This window comes from Callithrix jacchus, chromosome 3 (assembly GCF_049354715.1).
Source record: "Callithrix jacchus isolate 240 chromosome 3, calJac240_pri, whole genome shotgun sequence".
Lineage (NCBI taxonomy): Eukaryota > Metazoa > Chordata > Mammalia > Primates > Cebidae > Callithrix > Callithrix jacchus.
The window spans coordinates 97,156,282-97,183,242 of record NC_133504.1 but is presented as its reverse complement, the minus strand read 5'-3'; the positions used below and the strand labels follow the sequence as shown (position 1 = coordinate 97,183,242).

General features: G+C 37.3%; 1 protein-coding gene and 1 long non-coding RNA gene across 5 annotated transcripts; one reads left to right on the top strand and one right to left on the bottom strand.

The window, feature by feature from the left end:
- Positions 1–6,573: 6,573 nt before the first annotated feature.
- Positions 6,574–12,173, bottom strand: DDIT4L (DNA damage inducible transcript 4 like). 4 transcript variants are annotated; one of them, XM_035293254.3, is made up of 3 exons: positions 11,715–12,173; positions 10,951–11,090; positions 6,574–8,868 (listed from the first exon to the last, which is right to left on the bottom strand). In XM_035293254.3, exons 2-3 carry the CDS (start codon positions 11,039–11,041, stop codon positions 8,381–8,383), a joined length of 579 nt encoding a protein of 192 aa, XP_035149145.1. In that variant the 5' UTR covers positions 11,042–11,090; positions 11,715–12,173; the 3' UTR covers positions 6,574–8,380. The 4 variants fall into 4 exon arrangements, with proteins under 4 accessions (XP_035149145.1, XP_035149144.1, XP_002745598.1 ...); XM_035293253.3 differs by lacking the exon at positions 11,715–12,173 and adding an exon at positions 11,240–11,521; XM_002745552.4 differs by lacking the exon at positions 11,715–12,173 and adding an exon at positions 11,359–11,521.
- Positions 10,683–26,354, top strand: LOC144581779 (uncharacterized). Its single transcript, XR_013533011.1, has 2 exons — positions 10,683–11,728; positions 24,381–26,354. It is a non-coding gene; the product is annotated as an uncharacterized LOC144581779 (long non-coding RNA).
- Positions 26,355–26,961: the final 607 nt, after the last annotated feature.

Sequence of the window (26,961 nt, the reverse complement as noted above, 5' to 3'; positions counted from 1 at the left end):
ATAGGCATCCACCTGGGCCTAACCTTCCTACTCCTGTGGGACTTAAGGAGAAGAGGGGACTGATGCAAATATGCTGATGTCCATGCTGCTGGCTATGCATGAATAGTAAAATTCTGGAAGTCTTGTGTTTCCTACAAGTATCCATGAACCTGTGGCAGGCTAATATGTTACCTTAAAGTTGGGTTAATTTTAGACCCTTGGGAATTCTTTGACACCAGATTCACTTCTCTCATGCCAAACTGTTCTGTCCTGATGCTGCTGGTACTTCCTTCAGACTTCACAGTGTCTGTGACAGAAATTCACTTTGGATTATGTGGTAGCTACCCAGAAGATGCTCTGAAACACAGTAACAGTTGACTCAATATCTTTATGCTATTGCTGATAGGATACCACAAAATGCTCTTCTATAGTCCCTTCAAATGGCTTTGGTCTAGAGTTTTGTCTTGAAATGGATTTAGAAAACTTCTTTCTCAACAAAGCCACACTTGAGCTATAATTTGGTTTATATGAATCAAGCCATCTGTCTTTGCTTTTCCTTCAGCATGTTTGGATGGAGTAAAGAAGTATCCTTTTTATGTTTATAAATTATTAACAAATATTTGTTATGTAATAACAATATTTGTTATTTGTTTGATAATTCTACCTAATTATCAGTTCTGAAAATAAGATCAAATCTTAGTAATCCAGATGGTCAAGTTCTTCAGCAGCCTCATTTAACTCATTTGCATTCCTCAGCATAACCTGTCATAATTTTTCAGATATTGCATGTTCAGGCAATAAAAATTACTTTATATTATCCTCTGCAAAGGTAAATCTGTTGCAAGACTAACAATATGCAATGGTAATGATTTTTTTTTTTTTTTGACAGTGTCTTGTTCTGTCACCCAGGCTGGAGTGCAGTGGTATGACCATAGCTCACTCTAGCCTTGAACTCCTGGGCTCAAGCAATCCTTCCACCTCAACCTCCGGAGTAACCTGGACTATGGGAGCAGGACAGTGCACTCAGCTAATTTTAAAATTTTTTGTAAAAACAGTGGTCTCACTTTATTGCTCAGGCTTGTTTTGAACTCCTGGCTTTAAGTGAACCTTATGCCTCAGCCTCCCAAAGTGCTGAGATTACAGGCATGTGCCACTATGACTGGCAGAAAATTTTTAGGTAGAGAAACAAATAATTTTATTTTCCCCTAGAATTTTATTTAAGTTTTAAAATTGCCTTTAAACATTTTAAAATGTTTTAGTAACTACTAAGTACAAAAAGAGATTTATCAAATACATGTAAAACATAAAGAGTTACAATTTAATAGCATATTTATGCCTACTTCCAAATTTAAGGAAAAGATTGCTACTATGACCTTTGATGTTATCTGTGAACCTCTCATTATTCTCACTTACTTTTCTCTCTCTTTAGACATATTCATTCTTCTAAAATTTGTTACAAATCCCCAGACTTTTTAATAGATGCCTCATATATATTTGCATCCCTAAACATTTTAATGTTTTATGTCTTTGATCATTACATAAACAGAAAAATGGTCTATTTGTTCATTTGTGACTTTCTTTTTGTATTCAATAATATATTTCAAAGATCCATCCAGATCATTTGTAATTTATTATTTTTATTAATTTTTTAAATTACATTAAATTAAAATTTATTTTATTTTTAAAGGCTAACCAAGTGAAGCAGTAGGAGTGGAGAAGTAAAAAAAAAAAATATGGGTCAGGCACAGTGGCTCACACTTGTAATCCCAGCACTTAGGGTGGCCAAGGCAGGTGGATTGCTTAAGCCCAAGAATTTGAGAGCAGCCTGGGCAACATGGTGAAGCCCCATCTCTAAAAGAAATATTAAAAAAAAATAGCCAGGTATGGTGGCACATGCCTGTAGTCCCAGCTACTCAGGAGGGTAAGGTGGGAGGATCACCTGAGCCGGAGATGTCGAGGGTGTAATGAGTCATGATCTCGTCATTGCACTTCAGCCTAGGCAATGGAAGTAAGACCCTGTCTCAAAAATAAAAATAAAAAATAAAAAAAAAATCTGTAACTGGTTGTAACCCATTAGTTGTGAATATCACTGTACCCAGACCAGCCCCATTTGTAATTTAAAGTCCATTTTCATTGCTGACCAGCCTTCAATTGTGACAATACCCACAATTCATGTATCCATTCCACAGTTGATGGGCACTCCACATTGCTCTTCCAGACAGTTGTGTTGCTCAACTCCTGTGAGTCTCCTAATGCATTAGTGCAAGAATAAAGGGCAGTAGTCCTAAAACAGGGATATATGTACAAGGATATACAAATATTTTCCATGTGATATGTGAACATGTAGGGTGCAAATAGTTTTATTTCTAAATATATAGAAGCAAAAGGTTTAGAAATTGACTTTTGCTTCTATATATGCTCTTTTCTAAAACTGATCTCTCTAAGGCTTTGCCAGAGACACAAGTCCTGATTTAAAATTTGCTCTTTATCTTCTTCCTTCAATTAACAAAAGACATACCTTTCTCTCACTTTTGGTCAATCTTACTATAATACTTTATTCCAGGGTGTAAAAGCTTCTAGAGTGCTAAAGAAAGGGACAGTTTGAAATATTGCTATAGGATAGTATTAAAAGTATTTAGTATTTGAATGCTTGGCTTTATGGCTGAATTGTGTTAACCCCAAATTCTTAGATTCTAACCCTCAGTACCTCAGCATGTGACTGCATTTGGAGATAGGGTCTTTAGACAGGTAATTAAGTTAAAATGAGGCCCCTAGGGTAGACCCTAATCCAATGACTGTTGTCCTTACAAGAAGAGGAGATTAGGACATAGACATGAACACAGAGGAAGACAATGTGAAGATACAGAGAAAAGATGACCTCACCTATGAGCCTAAAAGAGAGGCCTCAGAAGAAACCAATCCTTCTGATACCTTGCTCTTGGACTTCTAGCTCCAGAACTGTGAGACAATATATTTTTGTTGTTTACACTCTCTAGTCTTTGGTACTTTGTTATTGTAGCCCTAGCAAACTAATATGCTTAGGTAACAGTACTTTTGTGAGTCAGGTGGTTTCAGTTTTTTTTGTTTCAACAATATTGAAAGAAAACCTCATTAAATAATGTGCAGACTAATCATTTAAAATAATTTTTTGGTGATGTATTTTTATGTGATTTGAATATATACCTTGAAAGTTGGTCAAAGATTGAGTGATAGATAACCAAATCTCCTACATTCCCATCTTATTGATGTGAATAGATTTTCTCAGAGCTTACATCTATAGAAACAAGAAATAGATGGTCAGGCATGGTGGCTTAGGCTTTTGAACATGCACTTTTTGGGGGGTTGTTTGTGATTTCCTTATTGCTTTGAAAGAATTCTTTGAAAGAATTTGGGACTTTGAGATTGACACAGGAGGATCACTTGATGCCAGAAGTTTGAGGCCAGCCTGGGTGACATAGCAAGACCCTATCTCTACAAAAGATTAAAAAGTGAGCTGGGTGTGGTGGTACACCCTTGTAGTCCTAGCTACTCGGGAAGCTGAGGTGGGAGGAATGCTTGTGCTCAGGAGTTTGAGGCTGCAGTGAGCTATGATTGCACCACTGCACTCCAGTCTGAGCCAGAGAGTGAGACATTGAGAGAGAGAGAGAGAGAGAGAGAGAGAGAGAGAGAGAGAGAGAAAGATGAAAAGAAATAATGCTAAACTCTCGATTCTAGCAAAAAAAAAATTAAACCACAAATTAATTAACTAAAGGGTCGTCTCATTAAGAAATAGCTTAGTATTATTATTATGTTTAACGGTCTTCAAAAATTTGGAAAACATGTTATTTTGGCCATCGTGTATTATTACTATTTGCAAAGTTAACTCACTCAAAAATTGACATTTAAAGACTCACAGTCACAGAAAATTTAAAAAATTTGAATTTCAATTATAATTATTGTTTATAGAGAAGAAATAATAAAGGACTTTTAAATTTAAAAGAATTTACATTAAAGAAAAACTCAGTATAAAATGTAGACTTTGAAAAGAGACAGGAATAAAGATAAAGAGAAGTATCACCGAAAAAATTTAATTCTGTTGAAGACCCTATTTTAATGTTTTCTAAATAGATGTCGTTGAATGTCAGATTACTATGCTACTTACATTCTATTGGAAATACTTAAAAGATGGTGTAATAGTTTTATTTTAAAAGGTCAGTATTTCTCACATTCTGGACTTTACATCATTTGCAATTTTTTAAACTTAGGATAAGTAATTTGAATGAAAGTTTAAAAAATTGGAGAGGCAGGGCATAGTGGCTCACACCTGTAATACCACCACCTCGGCAAGTTGAAGTGGGAGGATTCACTTGAGCTCAGCAGTATAAGACCAGTTTGGGCAACATAGGGTAGACCCTGTCTCTACAAAAAATAAAAAAATTGGCTGGGCGTGGTAGTGGACACTCGTGGTCTCAGGTACTTGGCAGGCTCGGGTGGGAGGATTGCCTGAGCCTGGAAAATAGAGGCTATGGTAAGCTGTCATCATGCCACTGTGCTCCAGCCTGTGTGACAGACAGAGCAAGACCCTCTCTCTCTCTCAAAAAAAAAAAAAGTTTGAAAAACGCTGATATGCTGGTTCACAAAATATACTTATCAATTTTATAAAATAATGCCACATACATATATTGACTTGTTGATGTGATTTTTTTTGTGTGCGTCCTCACCAACTTTTGGAATTATCAATTTTTTAAAAATAACGTGGATGTCTATATTGATATTTTATTATTGCTTTTTATTTGAATTTCTCTGATTACTCATTAGATTGAAGATGTTTTCGTATATTTATCAGTCAGACTGGTTTCGTTTTCCACATGGTGCCTATTCAGGCTTTTGACTATATATTTTTGGGGGTTGGTTTGTGGTGTTCTTATTGCTTTGCAAGAATTCTTGATGTATTCTGGTTCCAAACCATTTTTCAGTTATATGTGTTGAAAATACTTTCTTCCAGTTCCTGAGTTTTAATTTTGTCTTCCTTATAGGATTATTTGATAAAGAAATGTTTCAGTGCATCTTGTCCTCTTATTTAAGAATTCTTTCCTCTACTTCAAAATTATGAAAATTCTGTCTTCTAAGTTTCCCTTTCATATTTTTCTCAATCAACCTGAAATTGATTTTTTATGCTTAATGTGTGTGCATTCAACTTATTTTTTTCCTGTGAAAGGTCATTATTGTACCAGTTATTAAAAACAACATCCTTTACCCATTATGAGAATACTGAGGGGTGAAAATAATCAAATTTGATTTCTCCTATACCCTCCCACTCAAAAATGAACACAGAAGCCATTTGTGACCAAATGTGTGTGGGTTTTCCTCACACACCAGGCAAGCAATCAATTCTGCATCTGACACCAGCTGGGTATCCTCTAATTCAACTCCATTCGGACACCACCTGGAGACAGCCTCAAATAAGACTGTCCCCCTCCCCCAACTTCCAATGCCAACCTCAAGCCCTAGTTTGCTTTACCTTTGCTTCTGACCTACCTGCTATAAATTAGGGTTCCTATGACTCCCTCTTGGGATTAGATTAATTTGCTAGAGCAGCTCACAGAACTCAGGGAAGCACTTATGTTTACTGGTTTATTATAAAGACTTATAGAAAAGAAGCTGAAGAAATGCATAGGCCAAGGAATGTGGGAAGCAGCAAGAGCTTTCATGTCCTCTCCAGGCCCACCATTCTCCAGGAACCTCCAAGTGTTCACTTATCCAGAGGTGTTTGAACACAGTCCTTTTGGGTTTTTATGGAAGCTTCATTATGTAGAATTATGTAGACTGGTTAAATCATTGGTCATTGGCTTAATCTTCAGCTCCTCTCTCCTTCCAGGTGGAGGTGAGGGTTTGGTGGGGCTAAAAGTCCCAACACCCTAATACAGCCTTGGTCTTTTTGGTGACCAAGCCCCTTGGACCAAGGACCAAGAATCCTGAGGCTACCTGGGGGTTCGTATAGTATAAATATGTCTCCCAGAAGGAGGTCATTCAGGTTTGCAGACTTCCATTTGCAAAAGAAGTAGTCTCCGCAAACATAGCTTCACTTTTCAGGCATCTGTTATAATTGAGCTGGAAGACATCATCATTACTTGCTCTGAGCCTCTTTTGAGGTGATAATATAATATTGGATTTTCCTCTTTATATAACCCATTTATTTATTCCTTTACCTAGATCTACTATTTCTTCTCTTCATTTATACCCCAAGTCTTCCACCTTTGGAAGGGAAGTTTTGCCTACATTTGCCCACCGTGGGTGTCTAGGCAGAAGATACCAACACTAGTCTAGCGTGCACTCCCTTTCAGTCCACTCCCATTAAGATAGGGTTAGGCTACACAGGTGCAGAAATGGTGGGCTATTTTTACTACCAGGCAAAATAGCTGCATTCCCTGTTAACCCCAATTTTGCTAAATGAGATGAAGGCACAACCCACTCCTATCAGGCTCGTAAGGAATTCTGATATAACGTTTCTTGGGAATGAGTCATCCCTACTTACAGCCCTTGTAATTGCTGCCCTTATCCTGTGACCACTGCATCAAGTAGTAAGGGAAAGAAAAAAAAAAGAGGACAAGAGAATTAAAAATATATAATGCTTTATTGTCAAAAATAGACAAACTTTAATTTCCTTTAACAGGAATATTAATTTAACAGCCTCCAAAAGCCATCACCATTCTGTAAGCATAATAGGCAAGAGAGTCAAAGATAACTGTTAGTGGAAAAAGGATAACAGTTCTACATCCATGCCCAAGAAGCGTTGCCCAGTCAGTGGTGACAACTCCAGGACAGCAGCAGAAACACAGTGAACCTTTGGAGCCTAATAATAGACATGCAGAACAACATTGATTTATCTTGGCCTAATTCTGTAAAGATTGGCTTTGTAGTAGTATCTTTCCAAGCATTTGAAGAGTTTAGTTTGTTAGAACACTTGCTAATTTGAACAGTGACATTTTAGGTCACTTATAGTATCAGTAACAGGATCACACCTGTTTTTGAGTAACACCAGGATGATACATCTGTCCCTGACACCAGTCTCCAGCATGTGAAGAGGAGCTAATAGCTAGGGTAGGAAACCTGAATAAGCTCCTTATCCACGACCCACAGCAAGGATATCAGCCTTGCTGAATTGAACATTGTTGGGTAGAGGCTAAATTCTCTCATTAACATAAAAAAGGAAAGAGATAATGATCTACTTAGTCAGAATAAGACAAAAAATAAGGCCTTTATTATTCCCTAGTGACAGGTATCCAAGGTGGAAGAAATCCGGGTATGTGCATGGTTATCTGGGCTGTGAGTTTCATTCTCTAGGCTGTACCATAAACTGTATCTCCATAGCCAATGCAGACTTTGTAAACTGACCCGATTCGATAATTCAAAGTGGTAGTATACAGCTACTGCCCTTGAAAATTGGGGTTAAGGAGAGATACCTCAATTCCCAGAAAAGCCCAGAGATGAGGTAACATTGACATGGCAAAATGGTTCATCTGAGATTAAGTATATGTAATACTGAAAAGAAGACAGATTACTAAATAAGAGAGGGACTAAATCTCAGAACTAATTTCCTGCCCTCACAGGCATTCATCATTCACTCAATGGAAGAGTAATCAACTACACACAAAAATATCAGTTCAATATTTTGCATTTTTCTAGTTTAAAAACAATATTTAACACTTAAGAACAAGGGAAACTGAGCTTATAAAAGCATCCAAAACAACACTGTGGTTACTGAAATGGCAGCACAAGCTTTTGTCGCCTTTTAAAAACATTAGCATGAGGAAGTCACCAAGAAACAGTGAAGCAGTTCCATTATAGCCGTAATATTTCTCATTCACTCTTACCTAGGGTTAAGCTTTAATTAGACTCACCTACTTAATCCTACCCTCCTGTCTAAGAACCATTCAAATTTGAGTCAGGAACTGGTGGTGTAGGCTTCTGGAAGTTTTGATAGGCTAAGTGTCACTTAGTAAGATTCTGTGATTTAAAGAATCACTCTGAAAACTTACAGAAAAAAAAAAAGCCATATGAAAATCAAACTAGGCAGATCTGGTTTATACAGTCTATTAGCAAACCTACCTGAAAGAAAATTGTGGAATCAACTGTACAACTCAAATGGACTTCTACTTTTGCTTACCTATTCCATCTCATTCAATTCTCTACAAAAATGTGATATATGCAGAAAATGTACACTATTTTGGATCATTTCTCCAAAGGCCAGAAAATCAGCCTGTTAGCTGCAGTTGCTATGAATGTGAAACACAAAAAGAAAATGGACTACATTTGGGGTTTCTTATTGAGGGTAGGTGGGGCAAACTATAAATGACTTTAGCTGACTAGCTGAATAGTTTCACTATGCAATGATGAAATAACCTTTATAAATGTTCCCTTTTTAGGACCCTTCAATGACTGTTGTTCCAATCAGTGAGTAAAGTTTTTTCTTAACAAGTCGAAATCCTGAGCTGAGGATCAGAGTTCTCCTGAAACCAGAGGAGAAGCGACCTCTGCTAAAGAAATCCCTGAATCTAGTCCATGAGCAGTTCTCCTGCTTAAACACAAGTGTAAGCTCAAAAGTAGGCACCACACTAGAATCACACACAATCCTGTCCAGCTTTTTACATACATTTTCAATTTCCAAGTTCACGTGCATAACACAACCTCGCAAGCCACAGGGCTCCGTGGAGGAAAGCCGTAGGACATCTTGAGCAATTCTCTGGGTCAGTTTCTCTGGGACAAGGACCTTTGAGCAACCAAGTTTGGTTTGCTTTGATTCGGACAGACAGTTCTCCAGCATTTTAACCAAATTCTGGCAAGTTGATTCCTCAAATATTACCTCGTTGAGGTTGGGATCAGGAACAACATAATCCCAGTAGTCAAAATCTGTAAGAGATTGAGTTTTCTTTTTGGATAAAGAAAAAAAAAGAAAAGAGAAAAAAACCATGATATCAACATTGGTTACGTCTATCTACCACATCTGCCTTTTCCTAGTGTTTGTTTCAGAGTCAGCTGACCTCAATGAGCTGTTAACTAGGTAGGTAATACAGCGAATCATTTAACTTCTCATAAGTGAAAGTTCATATATGAAATAAAGGTTTGGATAATAGAGTGGATAGGATATAAACACTTTTCTTTAAATTTATGTGTGCACACAAAATGCACACACAATCATAAAGGCTATGCATCAAAAATTTACTCATGATTTTCCCAGATTATTCGTGATTTTTTCTTTCTTTCTTGGCTACTTGCTTATGGGGTTTTTCTAATTTTGTTTTACAGAAAACATGTATTACTTCGGGAATAAGAAGTTATAACTTTGTTTTTTTGGACTAAGGCGCTGTTACTTTCTAACTGTAATCCCAGCACTTTGGGAGGCCAAAGTGGGTGGATCACGAGGTCAAGAGATTGAGACCATCCTGGTCAACAAGGTGAAACCCCATCTCTACTAAAAACACAGAAAATTAGCTGGGCATGGTGGCGCATGCCTGTCATCCCAGCTACTCAGGAGGCTGAGGCAGGAGAATTGCCTGAACCCAGGAGGCAGAGGTTGCGGTGAGCCAAGATCGCGCCATTGCACTCCAGCCTGGGTAACAAGAGCGAAACTCCGTCTCAAAACAAAACAAAACAAACAAAAAAAAAAAACACGTATTGTAAAATAAAGAATTTTTACTATTGTGCTTAAAGTCCATGAGGTTGAAGAGTGTTATTAAGGATCTATCAAATTAGCATCTTTAAGTCTTTACTGGATTGCCCTGTAGATCTCAATTTTAGCTTTAACCTCTTTAATTAAAAATTCTGCAAAGAGAAGAGAAGACTTTTGAGATTCATGAGGATATATATAACTGGCTGGGTAGTTTTTCTTAGCCAAGCAAAACAAAACAGTCCTAGGGAAATAAAATTAGATTGGCTCAAAGGAAAAAAGATAGCTCTGCATTTGGTCACCTACCCCTCACATTAATCCTACCACTTGGCAGGATGCCACACCACATGCAGTCGAATGAACAAGGTGCAGGCAGATGCCCTCCCGGCTCCTCTCCCTAAGCCTACTCCACCTTCATCAGCTACTGGGGTTTCCTCTCCACTTCATGTACACACTTCGATTATTTAAAGAAATTTTACAACTAAATGAAACAAATGCACGCCAAAGAATAAGGACTCCGTATTTTGCTTACACCGAAGATAGGGACTTTTGGAGTTCTGGCCTATAAATTAGGTCATCAACTACTTCACCTTGAAAGGAGAAAAACACGGAGGGCTTAAGCAGTTTATCTCTGCTCTTACAGCTCTTTAGTGGCAGAGCAGTGTATTCACTTAGAAACTACTGTTAAAATTGCAAATGACAGCAAGTCAAGCACTGCTGCTGTTCAACAGTTTCCTTCTCACATTAAAAATGGAATAATGGATATATCCACGACTGAAATCCTACTCAGTAATAAACATGAACGCACTTTAAGCAACAACATAAAAGGATCTCAAAAACATTAGGCAACGGGAAAGAAACCAGATACCAAAGAGTACGTACTGTATGGTCCCGGTTACCTAAAGGCAAAACTAACTTGGAGTGATAAAAATCAGATCAGTAGTTCCCAGGAGCCGGGGGAGAGTGAAGAATAGCTGGCAAATGGGTGCGTGGGAATTCAGGGGGAGGGGTGATGTTGATTACGGGGGTAAATACATTTGCTAAAACACACACATCTGTATTCTTCGCAATCATGTAAGATGAGGAGCTTAATGCCAAAGAGCCTGCTGGCACCAGACTAGAAAGATGTAGCCCTCGGGTATTCTACTTCTGCTACTTTTGTTTCTATCACGGAGAGACGATGTTAGAAAATTCATAAAGAAGTCTCCTTAGATGGATTTTTGTGGCACCTCCTACAAAGAGGAAGGGGAGGAAGCCCGCTCTCCCGATAGATGGGGAGGCACCGACCTTTGGAGGGGAGAAGGGTAGGCAGCGGGGATACTCACCACTTAGCAGGCTCTCCGGGTGATAGCCACGGTCCAGCAATTCTGAAATGCTGGCCGGGTTCTTACTGCTCAAACTGCCAGTTGCAACCATGGTCAACGGCTCTGTTTCCCGCGCGGGACCCAACAGCCTTTCCTGAGCGCTGGAAAAAAGGAGGCGAGAAAAGACGGATTAAGTCAGGCGAGTCGTGCAGAGGCTCCTAAAATGCCCGGCGTCGCGGGAGCGAACTAGCGGAGGACCTCCTCTGCCAAAGCGGAGGAACCGGCCTCTTCAGCTCAAGTTGACAAAGACCTGGGAGCGGAGCCGCCAACTACAGCCACAACCTGAAACTAACTCGCAAAACTTGGAAGCGACGAGCGCAGAGCGCCCTGCTGCCTCGCTGCGCCCCCCAAGGCCGCAGCTTCGCCCACCTGCCGGGAGTTCGCGGGGGCCGACGCGCTCGCTGCCGGGTAAACACAGGCAGGTGCCGCCTCAGGAGTCCCCTCTCCCGGGGGCTCGGTGACCTGCAGACCCCAGCAGCCAGCGGCACCCTGCTCACCCCGCGCCCACCCCGCGCCGGCTCCTCGCAGCAGCATAGCCTCCGGGGCAGCCAGAGCTTTATAGGTCCAGTTCACACCCTGCCCTGGCCCGCCCACCTGCGCCGCCCCTCCCGCCTGGCGCCCCGCCCTTCCCCTCCGGGGTCCGGTCCTCTTTCAACCCCAGCACTTCCAGGGGGCCGGAGGCTAGCCGCAGGGAATTGAGGATAAACCTGTAGAAGTGTGGACACCTGCTGTTTCCAGGGTAGGCCTCGGGTCACTGTTACCATAATTCCGGGTGCACAACTCTGACTCGGGTCAAAGCCTGAACTTGATTCTGCAGTGCGCCCCCTCCCCAAGCGCTCGCGCTTTCACACAGGCCGCTCCCAGCAGCTGGAAGCTTTAAAAGATCTGTGTATTTTCATGTCCTGAGGATTTGCTGTGTCGTCCTGAACACTTGGCTTAAATCTGTTGCAATGTTCAGTGAGCATCATGTATGCACTTATTTCTGGCCTCTAACCCAGTCAACTCGACTCTGCCTCTCAGGGTTTCCGTATCCTCCTCTGCTGCAAGCGGTCAGATCTAGTTTTCCTATCCCTCATCGAAGGCTCGCCAGCATTTTAGGAAGGGCCTTAATGACCCCATGCACTCCCTGGTTTCCCGGCATCCTTCATGCTTTTACATCTGTGACTAACGCGTTTTCTCCGCATGAAGGGTGAGCCTGGCACTCTTCTAAATAGATCTTGCGCCAAAGCGTGGGGAGCTTGAATTGAGCAGGAGTTTGCCAAGATACAAAACCATTAGTAGGATCTTAGGTACTTCCCCATCCGTGCATCACTGAGAGAAATTGTCATTTCCGGAGGCAGAAGTTTCTGGCGAGCCCTGTTGGGAGGATCTTGGGTTTGGGATGTTTTGAAGAGGTTTCAGAGATTGAAGATAAAGTTTTAGATTCTGCTGGGGATCAGCAGATAATCCCTGTGAGGCCTCGGTGCTGTCCTGCACAGGAACACACGGAGGGGCAGAGGAGCCCTGGAAAGAGGCAGCATGCCTGCACAACCCATGAGCTAGAAGACAAACCTTCCAAAGTTACTAAGCCATGGTTTTCTAACTTTGGTGTGCCAGTAGGAGATGATCTGTTCAGAGGATCAGCTTGATGTGGGTTAGGGGATGCCTGGAGGGAGAAGGTTGTTCCTACAGTAGAAATTCTAGTGTTGGTTCCCAGGTCCTCTAGGATTATGTGTAGAAGGATCCTTTCAGAGCCCTGAAAGCCAGTTTCAGCTGTCCTGGCATAAAACTCTTAGAAAAACAAAAACAGAAGGGGTATGGAGGGTGTGAAAAAAAGATCAGTGGGAGGACATTCAGAGGCAGAGCCGCAGAAATTAAAGCCAGCTTGACAGTCCATTTTTAACTCAGTTCAGGCAGCTGCACTGCCTGAAGGTCAGGCGAGCCAAAGAAGGAGATGCTGATAGGCTGGTTTTGGAAGGCCGGTTTCTGCTTCTACTTCAATAAACAGAAAAGTGAAAAATAAACAAGCCTGTTTAAACCAATTAAAAAGTGGTTTCAGTGGCTAGTGTGTTGAGGAACAATGGATGGGCCTCTGAACAGGTGTTGGATGCCAGCTGCCTGACAGTCAGTTTCTGGGAAGGCCACAGAGCCTCTTGTCCTTGTCTGGGCAGCATTCCTAATGAGGCTGCCACTTACCTGCCTCCAAGGAGAATGATTAGAATTAATATAATGAGTAGTCTGAACCCATACTAGTGAAATAAAGAAATTACTCATTTCAATTTCCCTAGGGCATTTAGTATAACTCATAAACTAAATGCTCCCATAGGCCAGAAAGATTATCGGAACTTACAGAAAGTGGTAGTGACTCTTGGCTCACCTAACTGAAATTTTGCAAAATCCTTTGGAATTTGACTGCAGAAAACAATTTACCTATGTAAATTTCTTTTCCTACACCAGTGTATTATATTATAACAAACTATGAAAATTATAAGCAAAAGTCTTTAACTTAAGCATGCTTGCTTTTTGATTACTAGAATTCACTCATATAGTATCTTTTTGGCTGAATGGGCCTTACTCTCAGGACTTACAGGGCATAAGGAATGATTGAGGTAAAACACATATCTGGAATAATTGATTTTCTACTGTAAAAAATGTCCTTTTAAAATCTACTTAAAAGTGTAGAAAATCCATTTTATCACCAGTTTGTATCCTTGATGGATTAAACAGAACTGATGTTTTTTTTTTTTTTTAAAAAACTGAAGCATGGAGAAGAATTAGAAAAACTAAGTGCCATTATAGGCTAAGTGTGAGGTGGCACAGTCAATTGGATTTTATAAAAATCTGGTTACAGTCAATTATTTATAACTGAAATTCCATCACATTGGAGCACTTCCGGCGTTTATTAAGTGCAGTGATAAAGAAGGCTGTTTATTGCTCTTTCATTATATCCTCTAACTAATACTATATAAACAACTGGTGGGTGTGCTTATTGAATAGTTGTGTATGAAGAGAAAGTCTAGTCACTTAAATAATTTGATTTCCTTTCCTACACCAGTGTATTATATTATAACAAACTATGAAAATTATAAGCAAAAGTCTTTAACTTAAGCATGCTTGCTTTTTGATTACTAGAATTCACTCGTCCACCTTCTTACAAAAAGAAAACGAGATAGCAGTAACAACTGGCAACAGTGTGTTCATTTGATGTATATGCAAATATTTAAGTTCTAGGCTTCCTCAGGTATAAATATAGAATCATAATGCCATTACTTATATAAAGTATAAATTCACAATACCAAGGATACTGCAAAAACCAAAAGCAAAAATGATGCTTTAATGTATTATTACAGGAAATGTTGGTGTCTTTTACAATTGTGATTTGGAGTACTGAATGTTTATGACACATTTCAGTAGCCAATTTTCTGTCTTTATTTGGTATAAGCCACTTATTTTTGAATCTTATTAATACATTTACATTCAGTACATTGCTTATTTTATTTCATAAACTATGACGCCTGAGGGAAAATTACTTGATTTCTTAATTTGTACAATTCAGGGAAAACTTACTGGATATAAAAGTTGATCTGTACTGTATTCAAGGTAACCATTAGCAGCAAGCTTATGGGGTTGGGGTTGTTTAAGGATTAAAAAAGAAATCTTTATAATCAATGCTAAATATTATCTCTTTTTTTATAAACAAATATGAGATCTTTAAATGCCGTCCCTGGATTCCCTGGCTTGTGCTAAGTTTGTAAATTTGGTGTCCCATGTGAAGTACTTAGAACCAAACCTGATACTAAGCAAGAGCTTAATGAGTGATATTATTATTGTTGCTGTTATTATGTTCTGAAATTATAGTTCTCTTACAGAAATTTACAGGAACTCTCTTACAGGAGTTGTTGGGGAAGCATTGTTAAAGTATAAGAAAATTTATGATCTTTCCTGTTTGCAGGAAATCTGGAAAGTGTTGCCACTGATTACAAAGCCTTTTTTATTATAATACATCCATCAACGTATGGGAAAGCAGGAAGGGATCTGCCAATGATATGTGAGAAAATAATGTGGGTAAAAAATTATCTTGGTGTAAAATACAGAGTTTTATGTGTTAACTTTTCTCTGTTAATCTAGGAAATAGTTTTCTGGAAATAAATAACATTTACAGACAATTGAAACTATTGGCTATAGAACAACTCAGTTGTTTTAAGATATGTATGATCATCTGTTAACATTCTGGATGAGATATTTGTCTTTGAATGTACACCACCCAATACAATTTCCATTTGATGATTAAATATTCAATATGACTTATTATATTAAAGGATATAGCATTTTCTGTTAAGTAAGGTAACATGAAAACTTACCTAGATTAAAACAAAAACCAGGCTCAGTATATAAAATGATACAAAATGCTTGCTACTAAAAGCTGAGAAAATCTTCCAGTAGCAGAAGGCATTGCCTCTCTAAATTTAAGAGCGAAATGGTTACCATAGCAACTTGTCTCAATATAGTTGTATGATTTTTTCTTTTCATAAACAATGCTGTATATTATCACTCTTTAAATAGAGATGATATGTTTAAATGCACAGATATCTGCTTTTCCTTAATTATGGAAAAATTTATAATTCAGGTGACCATATCAAAGGATGTCAGCCAGGAACGCGGAGCAAATCCTTGACATTTGTCTAGGGGTACGTCTTAAAACCTTTACAAATTCCAAATTTGAGAATACTACTATGGCATACCATTTCTCTGGCATTTTAATGTGCACCAAGAGATGAGGAAAATAAAGCTACATGCTCATGTAGCTGTTGGGTTCCTCACTGATCTCCCTTCCCGTACCAGCTAAGTATTGTATTCTGGTGGGCCAGCCTTGCACAGCTTTTGCCATTTACATTTGTATCCTAGCAAAATTACACATTACTTCATGACAAACCTGTGGAGTTGCTCAAGAAGAGAATTGAATCAGAGAATGCCTGAGTGTGTATTCTCAGGACCTCAGGCAAGACATGGAATTCTGCAGGGTACTTTTTAAAGTGGGATCTAATCTCCATTCTGCAGATTTAAAGCACATTAAGGTTAAAGAATCTAAGTCCAGAGTGATTCCGTTTTTTCATCTTCATGGTATCGTAGTTATTTGCATTGACTGTGGAGCTTAACTCCTAGCAGTGACATTTACTAGCTGTGTATACTTGGATAAGGTACTTAACATTTCTGTGCCTCTATTTCCACCTTGAAAATGGGAATTATGGGGAAGCGAGAGGCAGAGATTTGTTAAAGCAGCAGTCCCCAACCTTTTTGGCATCAGGGACTGGTTTCGTGGAGGACAGTTTTTCCACGGATGGGGATGGGGATGTGGATAGTCTTGGGATGATGAAATTGTTCCACTTCAGATCATCAGGCATTAGTTACATTCTCATAAGGAGTGGGTTAACCTAGATCCCTCATATGTGCGTTCACAAAGGGTTCACGCTCCTATGAGAATCTAATGCTGCAGCTGAGGCAGAACTCAGGTGGGAATGCAGGCAAATGGGAGCAGCTGTAAATACAGATGAGGCTTTGCTCACTCGCCCACCCGCTTCTCTCCTCCTGCTGTGCACCTGGTTCCTAACAAGCCATGGACTGGTACTGGTCCATGGCCTGGGGCTTGGGGACCCCTGTGTTAAAGGGTACAAAATTATAGCTAGATAAGGGAAATCAATTCTAGGGTTCCTTCCAGTTTAGGGTGACTATAGTTAACAAAAATATGTAGTTTTAAATAGCTAGAAGGAGGATATTGAATGTTCCCAACACAGAGAAATGATGAATATTTGAGATGTTGGATATGCTAGTTACCCCCATCTGATCACAATACATTTCATATGTTAAAACATTGCTATGCTATATACTGCATGAAAATGTACAATGTGTCAACTGAAAAAAGTTAAAAACTATACTAAATAAATAAAATGGGAATTATAATAATTTTACCTTATAGGGTTGTTGTGAGGATTCAATGAATGAATGCATAATGTACTCAATAAATGTTAGCCATGATCATAACAATGAATTTTATTCTGACTCCGAAACATTCTCAAAGTCATGGTGACATTTTAATAAACAGGTAGCTAGGGGAGTGTCTACAATATGATCAAGGGTGTGTATAAAAGTATGTCTTTTGTATATATTCATTCATTTGGTCAAATGACATTCAATAAGTATTTATTGTATATTAATTATCTGTTAGGTCCTGAGAATACAGCAGGAAACCAGATACTTTTGGTGCCCGACACCAGAGAGATTATAGTTTAGAAAGGTATATAGGCAAATAAATATAAGATTATAAATAGTATGATAAAGTTAGAGGAGGTACGGGGTGCTCCAGGAGCACAATGATATAAAAACTAATGTGTTTTGAAATAAGATTTATAACCTTGCTACTCATCATGTTTACCATGGACTAAGAGCATAAGCATCTCTTCAGAGAGTGTAAGAAATGCAGAACCTCGGGCCTCACCCTACGCTACCGGAAACACAGTCTGCTTTTTAGTAAGATTTTTAGGTGACACATACTTATGCAATTAAAACAGATTTTAGTTAAAGAGAATGAACAAAACCATTAGAAAATACAAGCACTTGTAAAACTATTTCTGGGCCAATGAAGAAAAAATATTTCTTGAATACCTACTATGTGCAAGGCCTTGATGCAAGGTAGATAGAGTCTCAGCTGGGTTAAGTGTTTGTTGGTTCTCCATAGTTCAAGTCAGACATAATGGCCCTAATGAAAATAATCCATCCTGTGTGGTTTTTAGCTCCTGGGCCTGGCTCACAGACCACACACAGCTATGTGAAAACAGTCTGGTTTTCAGAGAAGACTGTATTATGTAAAAATTAAGTCCTGTTTTAATAAACTTGAGACACTATGAAACTGTGAATTATATTCAACCTTGTTGGAATGGAAGCCTATAATATAACACAAGGAAGGGGCTTATATAATAAAATGTATTTAAAGTAATTGGTCTATGGAAAGTTGCATTTGGAAACCACAAATTTAGAAAGAAGAAAGTAATACAGAAAGATATATCCTATTACTTCCAAATTTACTACAGAGGATAAAGAGCATTATGTATGTATTCATTCTGCTGTAATTGGATCATAAAAATATATTTTAAAACATTGACTTAGTTTGTGAAATATTGTGCTGGTAAGTGAGAACTATTTTTGTAGATGTTACCTATTGTGGCGGAAGAGCTAAATTGTAAATTGCTGAAGAAGCCTTTCAGGGGATGTCAGTATAACCACAGGGCATGCTGAAGTGCCTTCAGTTTTGTGACATTATTGATGTATCATATCTAAATTAAGCAATAAATATACTTAATTTATAGCATCACATAATTAACTTTGCAGTTAGCTTAGATGTTCATATGCTAAAGGCTTATAAAACAGGTCTCACCTCTGAGTCTGTACACCTTAATGGTTTGACTTAGAGCTCTAACTCAATCAAACTTGCTTTCAAATTCTGGCTTTGCCATAAGTGACATCATGAAATTAACTGAAATCCTTTGAATTTTGGCTTCCTCATCGGTAATATAGAAGATTCAATGATACAATACATCTTAAGTTTCTAGCAATGCAAGTGGTACATATCAAGAGCTAAGTCAAAAGTGGTCATCCTAAACACTGATGGGTATGTAAGTTTGTTCTTGTAAATGCACAAAATTCGACTGTAGTAATTCATCAAATGCTGTGATAGACTTTTCAGATGGTTGTAGATTTTAGTCAGCACATAATGCATAATAAAGAGTGCACATGCTGGAGAATCAGGAGACCTGGCCTCATATACAGCTTTTATACTAACTTGGTCTCTGACTTTGCACAGGATGTGTCAACAGAATTTCGCGGATGTAGTGAAAAACTAAAAAGACATTCACCCAGGCTGGAGGAGGAGAGATTTACCTATGGATTTCAAAGCAGTAGAGACCAGGGCCTGCCTTTATGTCTATCTCTAGGAAGTGGCAAGACCTTAGAGAGGAAGTGGACAGAGTTCCTATTTGGACAAAATTCCTGCTGTTCCCCAAGAGCCATATGGAGCAGCAGAAAATAGATCATATCAGATGGGATGCTGAGGGCACAGGTGATGAACATCTTAGCTGTAACCTACTCATGATCAATGACTAGACAGTGCAGTCTCCGTCCCTGCCCCTCTCCTGAAACCTCAACATTGCACAGGATTTGAAACCCTTGACGTGTATTGGATCTGTGGGGTGGGAGGATAAGGATGGTAAGAGCAAAGAATGAGTGACATTAAATGATCTATTTATTCAGTTGAATGAAGGGTAAATATCAGAAATTAAGTTAAATAGCAACATGAAGCAGTGATGTGGCTTTATTGCATAATCCAGTCTGTGGACTAAGATTGATACTCTTTCTATCTATCTTTCAGTGTAGCTGTAGTTGTATTTCTGAAAACTATATTTTAACATTATTCTTTCTACTGAATTTAAGGCAGCATTCTTGGAAGCTCTGCTTTTAGCACCTACAGTCAACGCAACTTTCATATATAGTACATTTTTAGTTAATCCATTATTGAAAGATTGCTGCCTACAATGAAACCTGTATATAAAGTACTTTTTAAAAAGTATTTTTAATGTGTTCTGTAAATAGTTACTATGAAAATTCCATAAATCAGGAATATTTTTGTATTTTCTAAATCAGGGAACTGTTTCTGGGCAGACATTATAAAGATAAAGACATAAACTTTGTAGGCAATTATGTAGGTGTAATCTAACAAGTAAAACAATAAAAATCAGTTTAAAAATAACTCTTATACTTTTATCTTACTATTAACAGTCTAGAGAAAGTGTTACAGAAGCTAAAAAAAAAACTAAAAAGTGGAAAACAGATAACTAAAAAGTGAAATAAAATAATAAACTTAGTAAAGAAGCATCTACTTCAGATTTCTAAACTAATAGCCAATTCGTAAATTTCAAAAAAAAAAAAGGTAATACAGTCTCATGATTGAAAAACAGATTTTAACTGCTGATTCTCATCCATGCCACCCAATCCTTGGTAACTACTTTTATTTGTTTTTATGTGTCCTTTTAAAATTTCTTTATGAAAATAGAAGCACACAGAAATACATAATCTCAATTTCACTTTTTTACCCTAAATGGCAATATTCTACCTATGCTCTTCCCATTATGTTTTTGCACTAACAATGTATCTCAGAGCTCCTTCCATACAAACAGTTTCAGCTATTCCCCTGTTTGTTTATTTTAGCTGTGTAGTGTTCTGCTTTATAGGTCTTCATTTACCCAGTAGCTTACTGAGGGCCATTTTGATTATTTATAGATTTTGTAATTACATATAATGCTTTAATAAATGTTCTTATTCATAAGTCACTTTGAGTGTGGACAAGAATACCTATAAGGTAAATTTTTAGAGGAGGGACTTCTGCATTAAAAGATATATATCCAAAATATAGTTTTGATAGAGCTTGATAAGTTATCCTTCATAGGAATTGTACAGTTTTGGGCACCCACCAATAAAGTATGAGAATTTTTGTTTTTCAGTCTTTCCCAGCATTTATTCATTCACCTGCTATACCTTTTTATGCAGTTTAAATATGTTCTAGAAACCTATTAGGAGTTGTAATTTCTCTCATGCTAGTTAGAAGGGATATTATCATAATTTTTAAAAGGGGAAGCTATAAACAGAAATTGTTAATTATAACTTTCAGGTAAAATTAGAAATATATAATTTTCTTCCTGATTTCCACTTTTAGGGATAGCGTTAAGGCTGTATCTACAAAAGCCATTATAACTTCACTGGTTGGTTAGCTTGGGCACCAAAAAATATATATATATTTTTACCACTCTACACTAAATCATCAATCAGCGGGTTTGTTGTTACATGGGAACATTGGTGTTCATTTAAGCCAGTCTCTTTGATGTCTGTTGAGGAAAGAATTTTCATCAAAGAAGGAAAATATTCTTTAATATAAAACTTACAAGTTGCCAGTAACTTGATTTCAATTTCAGATAGTTAAATAATATTTCCCTCTTTTTAACCTCAGTAGAATCATGACTTTGTTATAGCCCACAGTAGAATATTCAGTTAAGTGCAATTCCATTCATCAAATGTTTGTGGATGTTACTATAGAGTGCAGGGCAGGGAGAGCAGAAGTTCAAATGCAGTTTTGGGGAAGGTTCCAGGTCAGCTCCATCCAATCCGATAGCTATAGATACATTTGTGATTGAGGACTTTAATATGTGACCAGCCCAAAGTGAGATGTAGAAAATACACACCAGATTTCTGAAGATTTAGTCAAACTTGAAGAATGTGACGTATGTCATTAATAATTTTTATATTGGTTACATGTTAAAATAACATTTTTGATATGTTGGGTTAAATAAAATATATTACTAAAATTAATTTTACCTTTTTCTCTTTGTGACTTGCAAAGGTGGCTACTAGAAAATTCAAAATTTCATATGAGACTCACACTAAGAAATACAGGACAAGGGCTCGGGGCGGTGGCTCACATCTGTAATCCCAATATTTTGGGAGGCTGAGGTGGGTGGATCACTTGAGATCAGGAGTTGGAGACAAGCTTGGTCAACATGGCGAAACTCTGTTTTTACTAAAAATATAAAAAAATTAGCCGAGCTTGGTGGCATGTGCCTGTAATCCCAGCTACTGGGGAGACTGAGGCATGAGAATCGCTTGAACCTGGGAAAAAGAGGTTGCAGTCAGCTGAGATTATGCCAGTGCTCTCCAGCCTGGCTGACAGAGTGAGACTTAAAAAAAAAAAAGAAAAGAAAAGAAAGAAAGAAATGCAGGACAACACTATTTCAGATTGTTGTCACTTCATTTTAAAAGGAGACTAGGGGATACTGTGTATATACGGTAGGATTGGAAAATTCTTGATAAGAGTACTCAGTAAGTGGGAGCTATTAATTTTGCAGTTCAAGTTTATCAAAGTGTAAGTATGTTAAAATTCATTTTTCTTAGCATAGAGTTTGACGAATTTTGAATGATCCACACTGTCATGTAACCACACCGTGGTTAACATTTACGAGTGTTCCACCACCGCAAAATATTACTTTGCGTGTATTTCTAATTAACCCCTCATTCCATTCCTGGTCCTTATCAAAAAATGGTCTCTTCTAGAGCAACATAAAAATATCATTAAACAAGTATACAGATTTTTGAGTCTTGTTTCATTAAGAGTGATGCATTTGGGATTCATCCAGGTTGTTGTAGGTATTGGTAGTTTTTGTTTTTTTTTTAAATTTCTGAGTAGTTTCATTGCCCAGGTATACCACAATTTGTTTATCCATTTACCAGTTGAAAGACATTTGACTTGTTGCCAGTTTTTTGTTATTATAAATAAACCCATTATGTATATATTTGCTTACAGGTTTGTATAGGAACATAACATGTTCATTTCTCCCATATAAATACCTAACAGTGAAATGCTGAGTCTTATGGTAAAGTGTGTTTATTTTTATAAGAAACTTAGCTGGGTGTGGTGGCATGTGCCTGTAGTCCCAGCTACTCTGAAGGCTGAAGCAGGAAGAAGCTTGAGCCCAGGAGGTCAAGGCTGTGATAAGCTGTGGTGGTGCCGCTGTACTCCAGCCTGTGTGACAGAGCAAAACCCTATCTCAAAATAATAATAATAATAATAATTTTGTAAGAAACTGCTAAAATATCTTTCATAATGGCTGTTCCATTTTGTATTCCATCAGCAATATATGAGTGTTCCAGGTGCTCCATATTCTGGCCAGAACTTGGTGCTGTCATTTTTTAATTTTCTTTTTATTTAGCTTCTTTTAATAGAATGTAATAGTATCTCATTGTGGATTTAATTTTAATTTTGCCAATGACTTCTGTTCAACATCTTTTTATAGGCTTATTTGCCATCCTTCTATCTTCTTTGATGAACTGAATACTCAAATCTGTTGCCAATGTATTTTTATGGAATTATTTGTTTCCTTATTGTTGAGCTTGAGAGGTCTTTATGTGTTCAGGATACAAGCCCTTTATTAGATATGTGCTTTGCAAATATTTTCTCTCTCTGTGGTTTCTGTTTGTATTCTAACAATATCTTTTGGAGAAAAATTTAAAATTGTGATAATGTCTAATTCATCATAATTTTATGGGTCATATTTTTGGTGTTACATCTAAGAAATTTTTGTCTAAGTCAAGATCACAAAGATTTTTGTTGTAGGGTTTCTTCTATGTGTTTTAAAGTTTTATATTTATGAGTATGATCTATTTTGATTACTTTTTGTACATGATACAAGGTACGAATTAAAACTTTTTTTTTTTTGAGACTGAGTCTTGTTCTGTTGCCCAGGCTGAAATGCAATGGCACCTTCTCAGCTCACTGCAACCTCAGCCTCCTGGGCTCAAGTGATTTTCCTGTCTCAGCCCCCAGAGTAGCTGGAATTACAGACACCCACCACCACGCCTGGCTAATTTTTGTATTTTTAGTAGAGACAGGTTTCATCATATTGATCAGGCTGATCTTGAACTCCTGACCTCAGATGATCCTCTCGTCTCGGCCTCCCAAAGTGATGGGATTACAGGTATAAGCAACCATGCCCAGCCAAAACTTACTTTTTTTACAAATAGATGTCCAGTTGTTCCAGCACCATTTGTTAAAAACCTATGCTTTTTCTATTGAATTGACTTTGCATTTTTGTGAATAATCAATTGCCCATGTATAGTTACTCTATTTCTAGTGTTTATTCTATCCCATTAATCTACATATCTATCTTTTCACCAGTATTATACTATGTTACAATAAATCCTGAAATCAGAAAGTGTGAGTCTTCTAAGTTTGTTCTCTTTCAGAACTATTTTGGCTTTTTTTATTCCTATGCATTTTCATATGAATTTAGAATCAGCTTGTGGATTTCAAAACAAAATATCTACTGGGATTTGAATGGCATTGTGTACCATCCAGATCACTTTGGGGGAAATTTGCATTTTAATTCTATTGAGTTTTCCAGCAATAGACATGATGTAGCTCTCTATTCAGATCTTCTTTGATTTCTTTTATTAGAGGTTTACAGTTTTCAGCACAGAACCTGCATATATTTTATTAGATTTATAGCTAAGCATTTTATGTTTTTGATCCTATTTTAAAATTTTAATTTCCAACTGTTTATTGCTAGCATATAGAAATAAAATATAAACATAGAAATACTATATAGAAATGCAGAACTGCAATATACAAAGTAAACTTGACCTTGTTTCTTTCACTCTTGCTAATACTGCTTATTAGTTCTACTAAGTTTTTGGTAAGTTCTTTGAGATTTCCCCCTCAAGCAATCATGTTATCTAAAAATAAGGACAGTTTTAGTTTTATCCCATTCATTCCAATCTGAATGCCTTTATTTAATTTATTTTTTTCTTTTATTGCACAGACAAGGACCTCAAATACAGTGTTGAATATGAGTAGTAAGAAAGAACATTCTTGCCTTGTACACCTGAGAGGGAAAGTCTCTCCTCACTGACTGTGAAGTTAGCTGGAAGTATTTTAGAGACCTTCACTATCAAGTTGAGGAAATTCTTCACTATCCCTCTTTGCTGAGAGGTTTTATCATGAGTGGATATTAAATTTTGTCAAATATTTTCTCTACATCTTGTGAGATGATTATATGGCTTTCTGCTTTACTTTGTTGATATGGTGAATTGTGTCTATTGATTTAAAAATATTCAACCAGATTTACATTTCCTGATGTATTTAATCATAGTGTGTTATCTTCTTTTTATTCCTGAATACACTTGCTCATATTTTGTTGAGGACTTTCACTTCAATTTCAATAATATTCCTCCTGTTACATGAGGAGTATCACTGGGAGTTTCCCTTCCTTTCTTTCTTTGTTGTAGTATCTTTGCCTGGTTTGGGTGTCAGTACAGTGCTGGCCTTATTGAATGATTTTTAGCAATGGTTGCTCCTCTTATATTTTCTGGGAGAGTTTGTGTAGAATTGGTGTTCATGCTTTCTAGTTTAATTTTAAATATCATATCCTTGGAGAGATTTTCCTAACATTCCAATCTAAATTAGATTCCCTCTGTCTTTTAGTGTCTTTTTTCCTTTGTACATTTTATCATAATTTATAATTGTAAATGTATACATGTATGCAGGCTTATTTCTGTAATGTTTTCATCTTGTTCCAAGAGTCCAGGCCCATTTCTCTCTTGTTCACCATAATATGCTCATTGCTTTGCATAGTGTCTGATACCTAATAAATATTGGCTATATAAGAAAATGAATCTCCAGGGTTTAACAAATGTCATTATTTATTATATATCGTTACAGTTGTGAGTATTATACCTATGATTGCTTACTATGTATGATGTATGTGTGTAATTTTACTATAGTGACAAGGAACGCACTTACACCATCTTAGTGGGTATTAAAAAACATAATATTGTAATAGGACTAGATCGTTGCTTACGTAGTGAATTATAATGTTGAGTTAGAATTTCCATAAATCACTTTAATCCTGATAAAATGCTTTTATATTTTGTCATGTGTTTTGAAAAAGAAAAACAAAAGTTTGTGAAATGTTAGATCTCACATTTACCCTTAGCATGAAAAAAAGAGATAAATTTAGTAGAAATGAGATTTTAGTTATTTAGCTTTCAAAGATCAAATATAACAAATTTAAATGAAGAATTCAGTTATATAATACTCTGAGTATTTTTCTAACTTTCTTTTTTCAGAGAAAATCTGCTAAATGTGCTTTGGTAACACAAATAGCAAATTGGTCAGAGCAGGAAACGACAGAGCATATGGTCCCAATTTGGGAGCACAGAAGCAGCCTTATCTGCTGAGGCATACAAAGGAAAAAGATTAAGGAAGTGTTTATAATTCATTCTAGTGGCTTTCATTTCAAATAATTTTTCAACTTGTTCCCAGTTAAACAACTGCTGGAAGTTATCTTTTCCAGCAGCATCAGTACTTTTGGAGGGTAGAAGAAATGTGACGCCTATGGTTAGCTAACTGAACATGCTATAGAAGTGTTACATGAAGTTGAGCCCACAGCTGCCTCTTTGCAATTTTAAGTTCAGCCTAAAGGCTTCTCTGTACATAGTGAACTGTAACTTAATTAAATGTGTAAACAGGCTGTAATCTACTCTTGTACCAATCACTGAGTTTCAGCCAATCCAAGGCAGCCAACTGTCAAAACCATGTTTAAGTTAGGCAAATGCCAAGCTGCAACCAATCCAGCTGTTTCTGTACTTCACTTCCATTTTCTGCACCTTTTTCTTTTTCTTTCCATAAATATTCTTCAACCAGTTAGTGCTGGAGTGTCTCTGAACCTATTCTGAATCAGGTGCTGCCCCATTCCTGCATTGTTCTTTGCTTAATTAAACTCTGTTAACTTTAATTTGTCTAGATTTTTTTCTTTTCACAGAAGAGACCATGACGATATCAAAAATAAAGCAAAAAAAAAAAAAAATCTAAATTAAAGCCGACGTGACTTTCCCTTGCCAGCCAAGTTTAATTCATTCATTCTTTCAACAAACACAGAAGGCGTAATATGTAGCAAGTGCTATGACAGAGGATAGAGATGAAATGGGGAGCCGAATAAATGTTAGCTCTTGTCTTCACAGAGCTTGCAGTTTAGAGGGAGAAGAGAAATGACATACAAGAGATACCAGCAAGAGATGTTAAGTCCTTTGATATGGAATGTGCAGGGATTACAGTCATACAAATAGGAGCAATATTCACCTAAGTAGGGAGGGGTTATTTGGGCAAGGTTTCCCATTTAAAGTGGTTTATGAAAGATGCATAGGAACTAAGTATGTGAAAGGAGGTGAGGAATGGAATGAATGTTATGTACAGAACAGTCAATACTGTTAATAACAACCAGTATTTGGAAGTGTTTACTAAATGAGAGATACTATGCTAAGAATTTCACATAAGTTGTGGTACTCTCATTTGGTCTTTACAGTGATCCTATGACTTGGGTGTTACTGTTATAAATTTAGGAG